Source organism: Drosophila bipectinata, chromosome 3L (genome assembly GCF_030179905.1).
Source record: "Drosophila bipectinata strain 14024-0381.07 chromosome 3L, DbipHiC1v2, whole genome shotgun sequence".
NCBI classification, from domain to species: domain Eukaryota; kingdom Metazoa; phylum Arthropoda; class Insecta; order Diptera; family Drosophilidae; genus Drosophila; species Drosophila bipectinata.
The window spans coordinates 12164973-12182588 of record NC_091738.1 but is presented as its reverse complement, the minus strand read 5'-3'; the positions used below and the strand labels follow the sequence as shown (position 1 = coordinate 12182588).

At 44.8% G+C, this 17616-nt stretch overlaps 2 protein-coding genes across 2 annotated transcripts; both read left to right on the top strand.

Moving 5' to 3' along the window:
• Window positions 1-7857: 7857 nt before the first annotated feature.
• On the top strand, window positions 7858-13732 carry LOC108124794 (uncharacterized). The gene is made up of 3 exons (XM_017240641.3): window positions 7858-8100; window positions 10798-10866; window positions 10930-13732. The coding sequence occupies exons 1-3, from the start codon at window positions 8098-8100 to the stop codon at window positions 13285-13287; spliced, it is 2430 nt and encodes an 809-aa protein (XP_017096130.3). The 5' UTR covers window positions 7858-8097; the 3' UTR covers window positions 13288-13732.
• Window positions 13733-14536: 804 nt separating this feature from the next.
• LOC108124651 (putative uncharacterized protein DDB_G0271606) lies at window positions 14537-17249 on the top strand. The gene is made up of 3 exons (XM_070280100.1): window positions 14537-14839; window positions 14976-15801; window positions 15860-17249. The coding sequence occupies exons 1-3, from the start codon at window positions 14705-14707 to the stop codon at window positions 17197-17199; spliced, it is 2301 nt and encodes a 766-aa protein (XP_070136201.1). The 5' UTR covers window positions 14537-14704; the 3' UTR covers window positions 17200-17249.
• Window positions 17250-17616: the final 367 nt, after the last annotated feature.

Genomic DNA, 17616 nt, shown 5'->3' with positions numbered 1-17616 from the left:
GATGTGTATTTGATCGTTTTTATTTGTCTGGTCTTCAATGTTCATATAAAGTCGTTTGATTTGAATGCGCGAGTGTTTTTGTGCAAAAATTCGAAAAATTTCAAATCCTGATTTCGGCAATGTTTTAAATGAGGAAAGTTGCTTCTGGGTTTGCTGATTACAAAATGGTACTTTGTTTCCTGATCGGATACAAATTGGCAGAGCTATGGCCAACCGAAGGAGCAAAAGTGGGGAAATTAGTAAAACCCACATTTTTATGGGGGTACCCCTAGGAAAAAATTCGAAAAATTTCAAATCCTGATTTGGGCAATGTTTTAAATGAGGAAAGTCGCTTCTGGGTTTGCTGATTACAAAATGGTACTTTATTTCCTGATCGGATGCAAATTGGCAGAGCTATGGCCATCGGAAGGAGCAAAAGTGGCAAAATTAGAAAAACCCAAATTTTGATAGGGGTACCCCTTGGAAAAATTTCAAAACGACATTTACGCTATGTTTTGAATGAGGAAAGACGCTTTTAGGTATGCTGATTACAAAATGGTACTTTATATAGATTACCTATATTACCTAGAAAATCTAGATTTTGTTTTTTTTTTACACATTAAAGGGGCTTGAATCTCTGGTTGATAAATTCTGTGCTTTTCGAAATCGGGTTTCAAATGGCTTAAATACCCCTTTTAAGAAATGTTGAAAACATCAGAGGGTAATCCTGATCAAGTTTAGAATTTATAGCGCTCTTCGAGTGGGTAAAAAATGACTTTATTTCTCTAAATAATTCAGAATATTTTATAGGCCTATCAAAACACTTTCAGGCTATTCTTTTGGAACTAAAAATATTCATAAGAAGGTAGCAGAATATAAATTTTAATAAAGAAATTAAATTCTAATAAAATATTTATAGCTCGTAAACGATATCATTAAGGAATGATATTCTTGATAAATTCGCAAAAGGTTAATCCTAAAAGTTGCAATAAGATTAATTGTTGAACTCCATCGAGAATGCAATTCAAGCATATGATTTATGAAACTATGAAATACTAAATTGAGCAATTCAAAGATGATATCCATAAAATGTGATACATTCCTAGGAGGCAGTCGTGCTAAATAAGTGCGAAGTTGGCCATTAAGTGGCTAATCAAGACATGTTTTCTGGCCACTTGGGAGCCGCTCTTGAAGCCATTGAGAAGCTCTTGTTCAGAAAATCGGCAGGGGGCCTTGAGACGGGCATATCGAATGGATGGAACAAGCGTGTGATGTATGGCTCGAGTTAATCGATTCCACATCAAAATATATAGCTTAGCTACGCAGCCGAAGAACTGCATTGAGATGAGATCCCATGGTGGATGGTAGATGTCTTGGAGTATCATTAAGGCAGTCACTGAAATGCTAATCGATTCATGCTCAACAGGCACACATAGGTATTGGATATATAGACACGTGTACATATATCTTGGTCTTCTTCCTCTGTTTTGCATAATACCCACACAAAGATACTAACTAAAAACTAAAAACCACAAGCAATTTTGTGGCTGGACTGGAGTGGAGCTACGAATCTTGTATTACTAGCTGACGTATTTGCTAACTGATGAATTTTATACAAATTTGATACACTCGAGGTGAACTTGATTTTGTTTGCCGCTGTTGTTGTTTTATGTTTGTGTTTTATTTTTTAGGTAGAAGCATCTATGTCTAAATGTATCTCCATGCAGAAGCAGATTTAAAGATTCAACGATACGAAGAGGCAGCGCCTCAACGAGTTTGGTTTCGCGGTTTTATTTCTTCTTTATATGAAAATTCAAATTAAAGCTAATAAATACTTAGGCGTTCATTGTGGACGTTGGCTGTTGCCGCCGAACTTTATCTGAAATTCATTAGAAAACTGGTCTAACTAACCTTCGTCGCAGAGTCGAGACTTGAGAAGATGCCACCGCGTCAAGGGGTGGGGTGGGACATTGATTGACGTCTTTGGATTGCATAATCCAATTAAGTTCGCGCTAAATGTATGAAAAGCGATGTTACATTCGATTTAATTTCACACTTATGGTGAGGATTCCTCAGGATTGTTGCCTACTTCTCAGGGATAGCCTCCATGGCCAAGAAACGCGGAAGCTCTGCATCCCAACTTCCACATGAATGTGTGATCTTGAACCTCGACCAACAAATCATAAATGCCACCTTTAAAATTTATGGCCGGTTGGGGGGAAATTTGGCCTTTTGGGTGCCAGCATGGCTGCCCATTAAGATCAGTTACTTCACAGGCCACCGATCGTCCAGACATCGATAAATTACATGCTATGTTTTTGTATTTTTTATTGGAGTCTGGGAAGTGCGTCAGAGTGTGAGTGTTACCTTACCAGGTTTCTTCTTTTTAATCAAAAAGGTTTTTGTCACTTGTAATCCAAAGTAGAATAATAAATACTCTATCTAAGAATTCTTATAAAGGGAAACTCTTGATTATCAAAGAGTATATCTTATTCCACAAATCCCAAAAATAAACTTTTAATATTATGAAAAATTTGCATGTCTGACTTTTAATTTTGGATTTTCGGGTATAGAATCGTTGAAACTGTCAAAAGTTGTCTGCCTACAAGATATAAGTAAATGGCAATATATTATGTACTGGGACGAACCAGTTGGCTATTAAAATGAGGCGATATAACCAGTTGGCTGGAACCACCACAGTTCCCAAACGGCTCGAAACAAATGTATTTTATACGAAATTAATTTTTGGCTTGTGTGTTTTTTTTATTATTATTATTTAGTTGCTCACAAATTTGGCCAATCCGTGTAGAATTTATACATCCACATCGAAGACGGCTTAAGCCAGATCTGTAGCTCCAATTCATACATTATATTTATCTCCTTTGTGTATATTTAATTTTGAATATAATTTTGGGCTTCGGACAGCCTTGTGATCTTGACGACGCGTGTGAGCCGCGATGCGTTTGGGGCTGCTCCAATTTCTGACTTTATTTCAGATTTCAGTTTGTGTTTGATTGTTTTTCGGGCCCGGCTTGTGAATCTCACTCGACCTTAAGTGGGCTAATTTACAGGCCGGCAGAAATGGCCGAGATGGCAGAGGTGAAGTGCACTCACCAAATGATCGAGATGGCCATTAATCAGGCAGCGATGTTAGCCAGAGTATCTCAAGTTCCATTTCGGGCCACCTTCCGTTTTGACCCGCCAAGAGCATCGAGAGTCTTGAGCTGAACTTGAGACGATGTGTCGCCTTAAGTGAATAATTGGCTCAATTCATGTTTTATGTATCAGTTTTTGGCAGCTGCGGTTATTAATTAAACTCTGCACAGGAAAAAATGTATCAAATGAGTTATATTAGCTTCTCGCAGTAATAATGAAATGATTTTAAAAAACCACATAATGGTATATGATTGGCATTAATCTGATTTTATTTGCTAAAACATACAACCGAACTATGAATGCAAATAAGTTTTAATAATAATAATTTTATTAATTTATGCTTATTAACTTTTGATGATCAACTGTATCTGTTCTTTGACTCGTACAGTTAAGATGAGAATAGTTTATTAATGATTTTCTATTTTTAAAGTTTTAAGCTAAAATATATCTTAATTTTGTCATATTTTTTGTTTCTTAATAATCTCCTAACTTGATTAATGATAGACCATTTACAAGATCTTGTAAATTCTGACCAAGCTCTGGCACTTTCGCTTTAAAAGGCCAGTGTTTCAAGTTTGTTAAACTTTCAAGGGTCACTCTCCGGCGATTATGTAATGGCCCGAGCCCAGATTCTGTGGGGAACAGGTTTTCCCATCTGGCTACCAGTTCCCAGTAACCAATTCCCACCAAGATGGCTCTCCGATTTGACCCTCAGCGGTTCCCAAAAAAAATCTGTTAGGGTGTCTCGTTTAACGCGACAAGGATTCCAATGGCAATGGCCCGCAATTGTGGCCCATAAATTGTTGGCCAAGAAAATAATCCAACAAAAAAACTGGTTAACGCTCGCCTGCTGGTGTCCTTGATAAGGCTTATTAATATTTTTGTTGTTTCTGGGTCTGTTTCAGGGGGAAAAACACGTTTTATTCGAACGAAACGCCTTTTATTCGGAATCGAGCTAAGCTAAAAATCGATGCAGGTTTTTGGGTTTTGTTTCAAGTAGTCTCACAAATTTTAAATGAACTCCAAACGCCATTTATCCATTAACTAAATGCCGTTAGCAGAGTTGTTTTTTTCGATCTGCTAACAATTATTCAATCGGCTCAGAAACGTTTTACGTTTTGCCATAAAATATTCATAAATTTTATCGGCTAACTGTAATTTTAAGACGACTCGTTGAAGCAATTTACTTAATTTTAGTCATTTGATCTAAATCAATTTAAGGTGAATGTTTCACAGATCATCGCTGAGATATGTCTGGTTATATTTATATTTCGAGATAAGGTTAAAGACTTTAATTAATGAAGTTTTGATCGTGAGTAAAATGTTACCCTTTAATAAACTTTCCATTTCAATATTTAGCATATTGTAAAATGTAGCTAGAAGTTTCGATTAAATGCTAACCATTTTTTTTTACTTCCTACACCACAAAAAAATATATTTAAAGCTGATCACCAAACAAAAAAAAAAATAGGTAGAAATAAAATAAAGTGGGAAACTAGTTAGTCGGGTCGCGGGTTTGTTTGGATCGCGGATTTACATAAAAACAAATCCTAAGCAGAAAACAATATAGTTCGCCTTGGCTCTGGTCGTATAGAACTCAACCCATAAGACACAGACAAATGCCATATGTATAGGGATAAATTTGCATAAATCATAAGCACAATTAACGATGTTTCGGCATTTGTTCTCTAGCCAAAATGCTGACGCAGGTGACGTGACATTTGACTCGAAAATTTATATGATTCCCGCCGGACAAGATCCGCGAAATTTGAATAAACCACGCACTTTGAAACATTGTTCCAAACCAAGTCCAAGACCAAGCCAAAACCCATCCTCTATCCATTCAAAGATGTGCGTGAAGATGTGTTCTTCTGGGTGGGGACGAGGAGAGTCATCATCGGGCTTCTTATAAATATTCAGTGGCAATTCTTTCATATCTCTTGCTTCGGCGAACACTTTTTATTAGGCCTTTTGCGGTTCATATGCCATAGATCTTGAAAACTAGAGACTTGATTTTAATTTTAATGGCCTGTGCGTGAGGGTATTTAATTTGCTTGCGGATTAGATAGGCTGCAGTTTGGTTTCTACCTGAAATTCTAGTCTTTCTTGGACTCAATGAATCCAAAACATTTAGTATTTTTTAGAATGATTTTAACACGCTTAATAAATAAGCTTTTATGACTGCTGGTTTCCTACATCTATGACTTATGGTTGCCAAAAATTCATGTTCACTTGCAAAACTCAATTTAAACAAACAAGTGAAGTTGACAAACAAAAAAACTAACAAATTCCTGCTGCACTTGGGTGCCAAAAAGACCAGTAAACATTATGATTTAAGAGACGTTAATTCTTTATTAGTTTTGTTTTTGGTTCTTGTGGTTCAGTTAAGAAGCCATTAAACTCTGAAGACACATTATCAGATGATATTAACAAGACAATGGCAGCAACACCTTTCGGAAATGACAGAATAATGGAATGTTGTTGATAAAAAATCTAACAAAAAATGGTTATAAATTTCATATTCATGATTTCCGCCAAGCAAGAAAAAAAACCTCAAAATCCCCCCAGACTAGAAACTATTTTTTTGTTGGTGGATTGATTAGTAACCTGACTAGAATGTGGTTGACAAACTCGCAAATGTCAGTTAGTAATTTAATTTGAATTGACAGCCGTGCGCCGAGTGTCCTTCGATGGAATCCAAAAACCGATAATGGAGACAAATTCTCAGATCTCGGCATGGAAATCGTTGAATAATCGATTGTTGCAATGTCCGAGATGATGCGACAAAAAAAGGCTTTTCCCGGCCAGTTGCCAGTTGCCCGGCAAGTGTATGGTGTGTGTCGACTGGAAAAACGTCGAAATAAAAACAACCAAGACGCTTCAGTTATCCGCAATGACAAATTTGAAATGTCAGCAGTCGCCGTCAAGTGTCATTGCCTTATGGTTGGCGCTGTTTACTGTGCACACCAAGTTATGACCCGAATTGTTAGCCAGTCGGAGTCTCCTCACTCCACATTGTGCAATAAAAAGAGCCCAAGAATTAATTGTTGCACTAAACTAAAGTGCTAAACGAGGGTCGAGCACAAGGGGTGACTTCCTCGAGTCAAGTGTTCCGTCTAAGCTGCCGCTTCCTTTTTACCAAAAGTACTTGAGGATCCATTAGACCTGCTAACCGACTCTACCAACTTTAATCTGACCACGCACGTTGGCCAAAAGAGTTCAAAGTCATTTCTATTTTAAGCCTGGCTAATCGGTGGCGGGATGCTCATGACTGCGAATTGGCCAAGTCTGGAGGCTGTGGGTGTCACTCTGATTGGTTCATTAAAACGCTTGACTTGGCTTTTGGCGTGACTGCTTTTCATGAGTTCGAAAATTAATAAATTCTAGTTATTAAAACAAAATGCGAATAAACGAAACTGCAGGCAGGCGATGACAAATGCTGAAACCCGTTTTCGGTGTCAAAAGAAGAATGCAGCGTCTTCTTGGCTTGGGCGAGTGGCGATCGCTAATTGTATCCATTATGAAGGGGTTAAATGGGGTATATTATAATGATATGATATTAAAAATAATATTTTTGTAAGTTTAAGAAGATGAAAAAGATTGGAATAATCATTTACTAAAATAAATTACATCTTAAATTAAAAGATACAGACTTGTAATTGCCATGGTTTCTAAACTAGTAAGCCTTGAAAAACCCTGATCTCAAATCCTTTGAAAACTCTTCAGTTTTCTTCAGACCCTATTTAAGGGGTAACTAGTAGTCCTATCTCCCTATAATTTTCACCTCTGATTGCTGATCGCACATCACAGATCTCGAATTGCCAGATCGCAGAGTGTGCGTTTAAAGGTCATTCGGTTAGTGGAGTCAGAGATTCCGAGATACAGAGATGCAACGCGATGAGCCTACCTTAACATTCAACTCCAGATGGTACCTGGTGTTGACCCCCACCAGACGCATCTCGTTTCGGCCAAGTCAACCGGTTCATGTTCAATCCGCAAAACTGCATGTAGGCCTAATCTATTGTGGTAATTGCCATTAGCCAACGCCTGATCCCAGCGGCCTTATTTGCCTTGGGGCGGGCCTTTAACTGAGATGAGCCAGCGCGCCAAGCTGAGCCGAGCCGAGCTTCGATGGGAGCCTTGACTTGACTTGACTTGGCTCTCAGATGTCTGGGCCCGATTGATGAAATTGGTGGGTTTTTGGTGGTGGTGGACCCATTTACCAAAAAATTAAACGCCGCATGACAACGTGTTTAACACTCGCAGAAAAAAAGAAGCCACCACCAAAACTATTTGCCAGAAATCGAATATTGGCTAAATGGAAATACCAACAAATACCGAAAGACAGTTGCTGTGGTGTGGCTACTTTAGTTGCTCTTCTGCCATAATTGTTGGGCTTTAATTTGGCAGCTTTTTGTTTTTTTTTTCGTATACATTTTTATTTAAGCCATGTTATCGCTGCTCACAAACATCAAACAACAGAAACAATAACAACACCAACATCAGGGGAGACAGGTTGGTCAGCAGCAGTTGCTGCCTCGGTTGGCTGCGACTGCGGCTGTGACGCTGGCAGCGGCGAGCATCTTCAACTTCGCTTTCGATTTTCGGCTTTTAACAGCTGTCGCCCCGTTGAAGATGCCGCTCTGCCTCAGCTAGCGTCGACGCCGACGACACTCTGCCCAGGTGGGCAGATGCTGGGTCCGAGTATATATAGAAAATCTACAAGTTTTGATGCTTTAGTTGGTATTCCACACTCGACCTAGAAGTTAAACCAACTTAGCTTGGCATCGATCAAATTCAATCGACCGAATTGAATTTGATACGATCGGTCGCGTCTCCTCTTCTTCTTCCGATCCATCCAGCAAGGATTACATATATCCGCCACACACACGCACGCACCAAAAAGGATTACCCAACTTTCGCGGGATTACTACTGTTCGCAGCAGTCGGAAAGTGTACACCATGGTAACCGAATCCCGTCCAGTTTCCCGACCAGTTACAATCTAAATAACCCAAGAAAAACTAAATCTAAGCCCAACAAAACGAACAATTATGGTTGAGTGCAAAAGTGCAAAATACGAAACAAGTGTCCCTCTCGGTGTGAAGACAAACAAGACATTTCCAAAGAGACAGATCCCCATTAAAGAGACGGCTCCAAAAGCCGTCCAAAGTCACAGAAAAAGCAAAAGCATCCACCAAGCAAACACCAAGAAAAGCAAATAAATTGCTAAATTCCGAGTGCAGCTCGAATTCAATCACTAACTATTTGCATTTCACATTTCGACGAGGGCCTAAAACACACAGAAAGAAAATACAGTGCTAAATGGGTTAATCAAAGAGTATTTCAAGTTCAATTTGATTAATATTAAATTATTTTGCGCAAAAATATAGTTTGAAGAAGGCATTTTGAAGGATATATATAATATTAAGTTTTAAACTTTGAGTAGAAGTTTTTTAAAATGTTTTTTAAAAGTTTCCTTAATTTACCTTTAAAAGACAAATGATCTATAAATGCTTAACTGATTCTGTGTGTTTTTGATCGAAAAATTGTTAGATTTATTTGCAATATAGTCCTTTATCTTAAAAGCCCTAGAATCACCCAAGAATGAAAATCTTTCAAGATTAGTATCCCTAGATATATTTTTCTAAAACCAACCCAAGATAGACTCCAAAAATGATCCAATTTTCTCCCAGTGTATATCTAGGCAGCAGGGCTATTCCCGCCTAGTTGACAGCTGTCCAGTTGACATTTAAGCCACAACGATCGGTGGTAGAAATTATTGTGCAAGTGTCGGATCGCCGCCATCGAGTGCAATGTTACGCATACGCCGTGTGGCCGCCCACAGAGCCATATGCTGCTTGCTGCTGAGGCTGCTCCATCGGCAGCATTTGCGTATTAAGTCATTAGGATGGACCAGCTGCATGTGCATTCTGGCATTCATCTGCCGTTTCTATGTCAGCATTGACATGGCTCTGAAGATGAAATTAAAACTTGTTTCTTCTTTTTCTTATTCCATAATTTTTGCTACTGCTTCTGACATTTGCGACTGGCAATTTGCAATTGGCGTATTTAGGTAAATAGCCATTAAAAAACATTGCCTTAAGTTAGATTCTTGACGTTGCCATTGAACAGGCCATTAGTTCGCGACATTGTTGCCCAAGAAAACCTCGTCCATTTGCCAGATTTTCCCTTTGAGATACTAAACGCATAAAAGAGGGGATTTCTTTTTCTCGCGAATCTCTCACAGTTTTTTGAGTGATTTAATTGCCCTAATATCTTGGCATTGAGGCCCTGCCCTTGATGCAGTGTGAATCGGATTAATTAGCTGCCAATTAGCATAATGAACTCACGAGAGAGCCAAAAAAAGTTGCTTCACCCGGCAGGTCCTTTCACTTTCCGCCCAATAAGTCAAACCCGATTTGATTCTTAAATTCCTAAGCTCTGTGATATTTCAAACGAGTTAGAACAGCCAAAAGTTCAGGTTCATTAGCATAAATTATTTGAAATCATTTACATACAAAGATTAAATATTTGTTGAAATTAGCAAGCATTCAAGACATTGTATTTGTAGGATGTGGACGTGGTTTTGGCCATAAACCAACATATTTGGTTATAAATGACACCAGGCGATGCGTATGCTAATTTCAAGAGTTTTTCTCACTAGTTTTATGGCCTGTCTTGGCTGATTATTATATAATCTTGGCTAGAACTGGTCTGCAGTCTCTCGCTTTTCGAGGCTTTCGTATCCGGGCAGGTTTCTGGCATAATCGGCTATTTATATAACACGAGGGGCACACACGAAAATTCTTGGCCAAGTCCGGCTAATTAATTGAGCTCATCGTGTGCTCAGCCAGATACTTCGGCCATCGATGATCACTTTCATTAATGTTGACAGCAATGTTGTCTAGCAATGACCTTGCCATGGCCGAAAAGTCCAGCGACAGATGCAAATGAACCTGTCCGCAGTATTCGGAAGCCATAATTCAGGGGCTGCTTCCTCGGGTCCAGATTCATGGCATCGGCGCCGCTAATTTGCATTATGTTTCAATCGGACCAATCTCCGAAATTTACAACGCAGCCCCGAGGCGCCTTGCACTGAAAAGCAATGGGGGTCAATAATAGCTGAGAAACGAATAAATCATATCTTATTGATGCTTTTCATTTTTATGGTAATGTGTTGATTTTGATTACCATATTAAAATGAAATCATAATTATGATAGTTTCCGATCCCCTAAGATATGTGTCATATTGTTTTAGTTTTTTTTCGGTGTCCGCCGTACACTGACCTAGAGATGCTAATGCCTGTCAAAGTTGAATGTCGGTGTTAACATTTCGAGTGATTTTCAATGCATTATGGTAATGTGGCTGAGGCCCATCCGCATCGATTCGATTCGATTGCTTATGCCGGCCTGAACTTTACCACAGTTTTGAACTGCAGGCCATTGATGGCTCCAGTCCCCTTCTGGCCCCCTGCTCGGCCCCGGATTCTGCGATTCGGGCCAAGTTGCTGCGAAGCGTGAAGTGGCGATTAGCCTAGAAGGCGATCAATTAGTTGCAATCGGGTTGTTAGACCCGGTCGTTAGCAGAGTTGGCACCGAAAATTACCACAATTTGATTGCTCATCCGCTGATTCCTTCGTTTTTTTCTTTTCCTCTTGCAGAGAAGTGCACTGTTCGTTGTGGCGCTCTGCGCCGTGGCGGTGGCCACAGTAACGGCCGATACGCATGTGGTAAGTACATCATGGCCAGGATTGATCCTTTTCAGAAACTCATGTCATACCTTGAACTTGCAGCGTAAGACCCGTGCCGCCGACGGGTACTTCTACCCCACGCCCAAGGTGCCGTTCGATCTGCCCGTCCGCACCACCCAACCGCCCACGCGGCCACCAACCCGCCCCCCAACACCTCCCCCAACCCGGCCACCCACCCGGCCACCAACCACCCGCCCGCCGGCAACTTACTTGCCGCCCACGAACAAGCCGCCACCACCGGCTACTACTCGTGTGCCCCCACCACCGCCGCCACCAAGGACCCCACCTCCGACCAGGCCGCCAACTCGTCCCCCGACGACCCGTCCTCCAGCAACCTACCTGCCACCCACCAACAAGCCACCAGCACCGGTGACCACTCGTCGCCCGACGCCACCACCCACCAGGCCCCCAACCAGGCCACCAACCACCCGCCCGCCGGCAACCTACCTGCCGCCCACGAACAAGCCTCCTCCACCAGTGACCACTCGTGTGCCCCCACCACCACCGCCACCAAGGACCCCGCCTCCAACTAGGCCACCAACTCGTCCCCCGACGACCCGTCCTCCAGCAACCTACCTGCCGCCTACCAACAAGCCACCAGCACCAGTGACCACTCGTCGCCCGACGCCACCACCCACCAGGCCACCAACCAGGCCCCCAACTCCACCACCGACCCGTGCCTCCACCCCGGCTCCTACCTACTTGCCGCCTACCAACAAGCCACCACCACCGGCTACCACCCGTCCTCCAGTGCGCACCACCCGCCCGCCGCCACCACCAACTAGGCCACCAACCCCACCACCAACCAGGCCACCAACTCGTCCCCCGACGCCACCACCAACCTACTTGCCGCCCGTGACTGTGCGCACCACTCGCCCACCTCCACCACCAACTCGGCCACCAACCAGGCCACCAACTCGTCCACCGACACCACCACCAACCTACTTGCCGCCCGTGACTGTGCGCACCACTCGCCCACCTCCACCACCAACTCGCCCACCAACCCCACCACCAACTCGTCCACCCACCCGTCCTCCCACTCCCCCACCAACCCGTCCACCCACCCGTCCTCCCACTCCTCCCCCAACCCGTGCATCCACTCCTGCTCCTACCTACCTGCCACCCACCAACAAGCCACCACCACCAGCAACCACTCGTCCCCCAGTACGCACCACCCGCCCACCTCCACCACCGACCAGGCCACCAACCCCACCACCCACCAGGCCACCAACTCGTCCACCAACCCCTCCTCCGACCCACCTTCCCCCAGTGACCGTGCGCACCACTCGCCCACCTCCACCACCGACTAGGCCACCAACCCCACCACCAACTAGGCCACCAACTCGTCCCCCGACGCCACCACCAACCAGGCCACCAACTCGTCCTCCGACGCCACCACCAACCCGTGCCTCCACTCCGGCACCTACCTACCTGCCACCCACCAACAAGCCACCACCACCGGCCACCACTCGTGCCACTATTCCCCCAGTGCGCACCACCCGTCCTCCTCCACCACCAACTAGGCCACCAACCCCTCCCCCAACTAGGCCACCAACTCGTCCCCCGACGCCACCACCAACCTATCTACCCCCCGTGACCGTGCGCACCACCCGCCCACCGCCACCACCGACCAGGCCACCAACCCCTCCCCCAACTAGGCCACCAACTCGTCCCCCGACGCCACCACCAACCAGGCCACCCACTCGTCCTCCGACGCCACCACCAACCCGTGCCTCCACTCCGGCACCTACCTACCTGCCACCCACCAACAAGCCACCACCACCGGCCACCACTCGTGCCACTATTCCCCCAGTGCGCACCACCCGTCCTCCTCCACCACCAACGAGGCCACCAACCCCTCCCCCAACTAGGCCACCAACTCGTCCCCCGACGCCACCACCAACCTATCTGCCCCCCGTGACCGTGCGCACCACCCGTCCACCACCACCACCAACTCGTCCCCCTACTCCTCCTCCAACCAGGCCACCCACTCGTGCCACCACCCCGGCACCTACCTACCTGCCACCCACCAACAAGCCACCACCACCGGCAACCACTCGCCCACCAGTACGCACCACCCGTCCTCCCCCACCACCAACTAGGCCACCAACCCCACCACCCACCAGGCCACCAACCCGGCCACCCACTCCCCCACCAACCTACCTGCCACCCGTGACTGTGCGCACCACGCGCCCACCTCCACCACCCACTCGTCCCCCAACCCCACCACCAACCCGTCCCCCAACTCGCCCACCAACCCCACCACCAACCCGTCCCCCAACTCGCCCACCCACCACGTACCTGCCGCCCGTGACCCGTCGCACCACTCCCTACGTGCCAGTCACCACCAAGTTCCCGGGCTACAACTACCCCGTGCCCAAGATCCCCTTCAACTTCTAGGCGAAGGATCTCCGGATCTGCGGGATCGCAGTAGTAGTAGCAGGCACTTGTCCAGGGCTAGATTGATCTTCTAGTCATACAGTCGTACAGTCTAAAAAAAAAGAGAAAAGTAGTTCACAAATTGGCCGCCAGGGTGCTATAGGGCGCCTCTGGGGCGCCAGGAAGGGACGACACTTGTTTGTTTTTATTTTATTTTTTGTAATTACGAATCGCATACTCATACAGCTAGGGACCATTGTCTACATACTATGTGCCCCATTTGTACAGCTAACTCTCTATCCAATCTTGCTATTTCTACCCGCTACGATCGAAGAAGGACTGGCCCGATCGACTGTGACGGGCCGATCCAACTCAAGACTATATAGCTCTATATTACGATTAATAAATCTTTTATTCGGATTGCTGAAAAACCTGAACAATAAAATAAGTTTTTCGAATATTTCAATGGATTCTCTTTTTATTTATTAATGGTTTGGGAGTTTTATGATCTCTTCAGGAAAGGCTATAATCTTTTATGTTCTTAATGATTCTTCAGCTGTAATGGTGTTTATTCCAAATACATTAGTGCATAACGAATATATAAAGCATGCAATTAGGGAAATAAATATATTAAATATTTTTCTTTAAAATAATAATGGGAAATCAAAGATAATGCAGCGTGAGGAAAACATAACCGCGATGCTGAAAGCAACACAATAAAATATTCGAATATTTGCACGAATTTTTATTGTATTTGGACAACGGGAAATGGGAACAAGCCAGGTCCGGAAGATCTAGTTAGTTAGTAGCTCCCCTGCCTGTGGTTTTTATAAAATTATGGATTTTACGACTTGGATAATCTGTTTGTTGCACCTATGTTAGAAAGCCCTTTAGAGTAGGAAAACCTTAATGGCATAATAATATTCCAACTTAGAACTGAATACATCTCTTAAGGCCCCTTTTCCTTTCGATTTTTGCACGTCTTTAACTGATTAAGAACAAATCAGTTGGGATCATGAAAAGTAATGCAATCTAATCCTCTGCCAGAGCATAACCACTTCGGATTAATGAGACTTGTCTACCTGCCGTTTGGCATTTTCTAGTCAGTGAGCTGCGATCTTCATAGATTTTCATGGTCAGTGCGTTTTTTAATATCTCTTTCGTTTCCACATGCCTGGGAGCACGAATTCGCCAAAGCAATTAATTTATTCGCCATTTTTTGTTTCGTTTTTAGCTTTCGCAGTCAAAACACTATTAAACTTTCTAATTAAGTTGCATTTGCTGCACTTGCGCTGCTTGTAACCGATATAACCGCCGCTTTTTAGGCGCTGCCAGCTTTCGGCTGCACTCAGTCATCGCCGCGATCCGCGATGAGGCAGCAACAGCAGCAGCAGCGGTACACACAGACACGGCGATAGGCTTCACATTTCCCGGAAAGATGTCCATGCAGTCTGAGAGTCCGCAAAAAGGAGTGGATATTCGCACAGGAAAGGATTCTGGTGGATCAAAAAGAAGCGTCACCAGCGGCGGCGGCAGGCGGTGGATTATGGGCCTGCTACTGGGATACACAATTGTGAGTGTTGTATTGAGATTTAATAATATTTAAGTCGGAAATTTTTAAATTTATGAATCATTCTTTAAATCACAGATAATGTCTTGAGTCTTTTACAATTCTAATGTTCCATTTCCTCGCCTTGTATGTTTTTCAGATGTCTCTCATGGTATTCAAGGTCGCCTCTTCTGCAGCTCTTTACCACAAACACCAAGAATCCGGCAACGCCATTGCGTCCTCGGCCGAGGAACCTGCCACTGCCACAGAGGCAGCCACCAGTGGCGACGACAGCGATAGTGACATCGAGAAGATGCGCGCCAAGTTGCAACAACTTCAGCACGAACAGCAACAGCAATACCTGCGCCAACAGCAACAACAATTGCAGCTGCATCTGCAGCAGATGCAACAGAGTGGGGCAGGAGGATTAGGTGGTGGTGTAGCAGCAGCAGGAGGGGGACTAAGTGCTGGCGAAACTGCCTATTTATTGGAGCGTGCCGACAACAGCATCGCACCCATCTACGGGACGTGGGGCACGAAAGCGCGACGGCCGTTGCACGCAACATCATCACTTGAGTCCGACGACGCCCATGTCTACGAGCGCCTGCCCAAGCGATCCGCCACCATGACGCCTCTGCGGGGACTGGTGCCCAGGGATCAGATGCCCCGTCCACCCCGTCTCGCCACCCAGGACATGCAGCTCTCGCTGGGATCTCCTTCACCACCGCCGCCACCCACCACAGCGCTTTTGAGGCGACAATTCTCAGAGACCCCCGGCACCCGTGCTCAGAGGGAAGAGGGAGGCTTCAAGCCGAAGCCCTTTCACTTTCCCTACGACGGTCCCATGCCGGAGCAGTTCTCCAAGGGAGAGGCCCGTCCCGAGCTGAACAACATCCAGGATATCCTGCAACACTTGCACATTTCGGGTGTGGCGCCCAGCAAACTGCCACCTATGGTGATGATGCCCACGGGATTGCATATTGCAGGTAATACCCTTTAAATAATATTAATTCCAAGTAAAAAATGGATAATATTATATTTCAGGAACCTACAAAAACCTGAAAGCCAGTGGCATTGGAAACTTCTTCCGTGGCAAACGCAACAAAAAACAGATGCAATTCAGCATACCCTTTCCAATGTCTCCACTGGGTCACCATATTTCAGGGCCCATGACCCTGCCGATGATGATGCCTTTGCCCATGCAGTGGTATCCGCCGGGTGTGTTGCCTCACCAGCGGGTGGCCATCGACCAGCTGTACCCCTACAAGCCGCGTTCCCCCCAAGACGTTAATCTGCTGGCCATGCAACCGCTGGCCAGCAACAAACCCGTCTCCAAAAAGAAGAAAAAGAAGCAACAGCAGCAGCAACAACAGCAATTGCTGGAGCATGGCAGTCAGCAACAGCAGCACTTTGTGAGCGATCCGTTTGGGCAGCCGGTTTTCGCGATTAATGCCACCAGGCAGCCGAAACACACGAGGATTCCGTTTAAGGTCAACTTGGATATATATCCCGTTATGCCACCATCCCGCCCTGCCTCCGTGATGCATCGACATCCTTTCCAGCAGCAGGACTACGCCTTTCCATCGGCGGCAGCCTTGACAGGAACCACAGCCGCTGCCTTCCAGATGCCCGGAGGACATGGTATCTATCAGACTCCCTTTAAGTTTCCTTCGCAATCGGCAATGGTTTTCCCAGATCAGGCCACCAGATATAGTCAGCAATATCAACAGGCACAAAAGTATCCTCCACCGCCAAAAAGCATTCAACCGGAGGAAAGTATCTACGGACAGCAACAGCAACAGCAGCAGGGTTTGGGGCAAGTCGAAAGCCACAACAGCCCTATAATGCTGCACTTGAATGTGTTCCCAAAACAGAAACCCACTGCCAGTGTAAGGGTCTCCACGAATCCTTTCCACAATCACAATATGCGCAATACCATTCAGTCCAATGATCTGCCTCCTCCCCATCCTCCGAGTCCAATAGAGCCAAGAAATGTGATTACTGGAAACACCACTCAGTTGCAGCAGCAACATCAGCATCAGCAACATCAGCAGTTGCAACCTCTTAACCAAACACAGCAGCAACTTCAGCCACAAGCCCCCGGAAATCGCTCTAGTTCTATTTCCCGTAGCGATCACCTGCCCCTCATTGACTTTGAGCATCCGATTGTGGCCGCCGAGTTGCCGGATCCGGCCTCCCTAACTTCCAATATTCGGCATAGTCCCCAGGACTACGTTCGCTATAGAAAAACTCCGATGGATGAGCATTATCGTCATCAGAAAAGCGCCAACATCGAACAACTGGCGGCGGAGGCTCAGACAGCTTCACTTTTCCGGTTTCCTGTCGAGGATCTCATACAATTTCAAGTGGATGATGCTCTCTAGGTTGGAAAATAAATAAACTAACTACACTTAGTTGTACTTAGATTTAGTTAGAACTTCTTTTTGGAGAGAATGCGAAATAAAATAGATAAATTATTATTTTTATTGAAATACCGACTCTAAATAAAGTGACTTATTGTCTTCAAATTAATTTATTTTGGAAAACATTAGGTATATATTTGGAAGCAAACTGAGATAGAATCTTAGCTCTTATTCCCAAAGATAAATACATTTTTTTCTCATCCTAAAAGTATGCTTGTTAAAGATTTCCCTATTTTTATTGCCAATCGCTTTGCGCGTGCGCGAATTCCGTGGCAAAAACAGAACCGGCAACAGCACGAAACCAGTATTCGGGGCAGCTGAGAGGCAACCCAACAATATGAGCAATATATCCAAGAACGGCCAGCAACAGGTAAGTCC

Excerpts from the sequence above, each read along its gene's own strand:
- LOC108124794 (XM_017240641.3), top strand. Across the intron at positions 10,867-10,929 it reads TAACGGCCGATACGCATGTG|CGTAAGACCCGTGCCGCCGA; the intron begins GTAAGTACATCA and ends TTGAACTTGCAG.
- LOC108124651 (XM_070280100.1), top strand. The coding sequence starts at position 14,705 with ATGTCCATGCAGTCTGAGAGTCCGCAAAAAGGAGTGGATATTCGCACA. Across the intron at positions 14,840-14,975 it reads TGCTACTGGGATACACAATT|ATGTCTCTCATGGTATTCAA; the intron begins GTGAGTGTTGTA and ends TATGTTTTTCAG. Across the intron at positions 15,802-15,859 it reads CACGGGATTGCATATTGCAG|GAACCTACAAAAACCTGAAA; the intron begins GTAATACCCTTT and ends ATTATATTTCAG.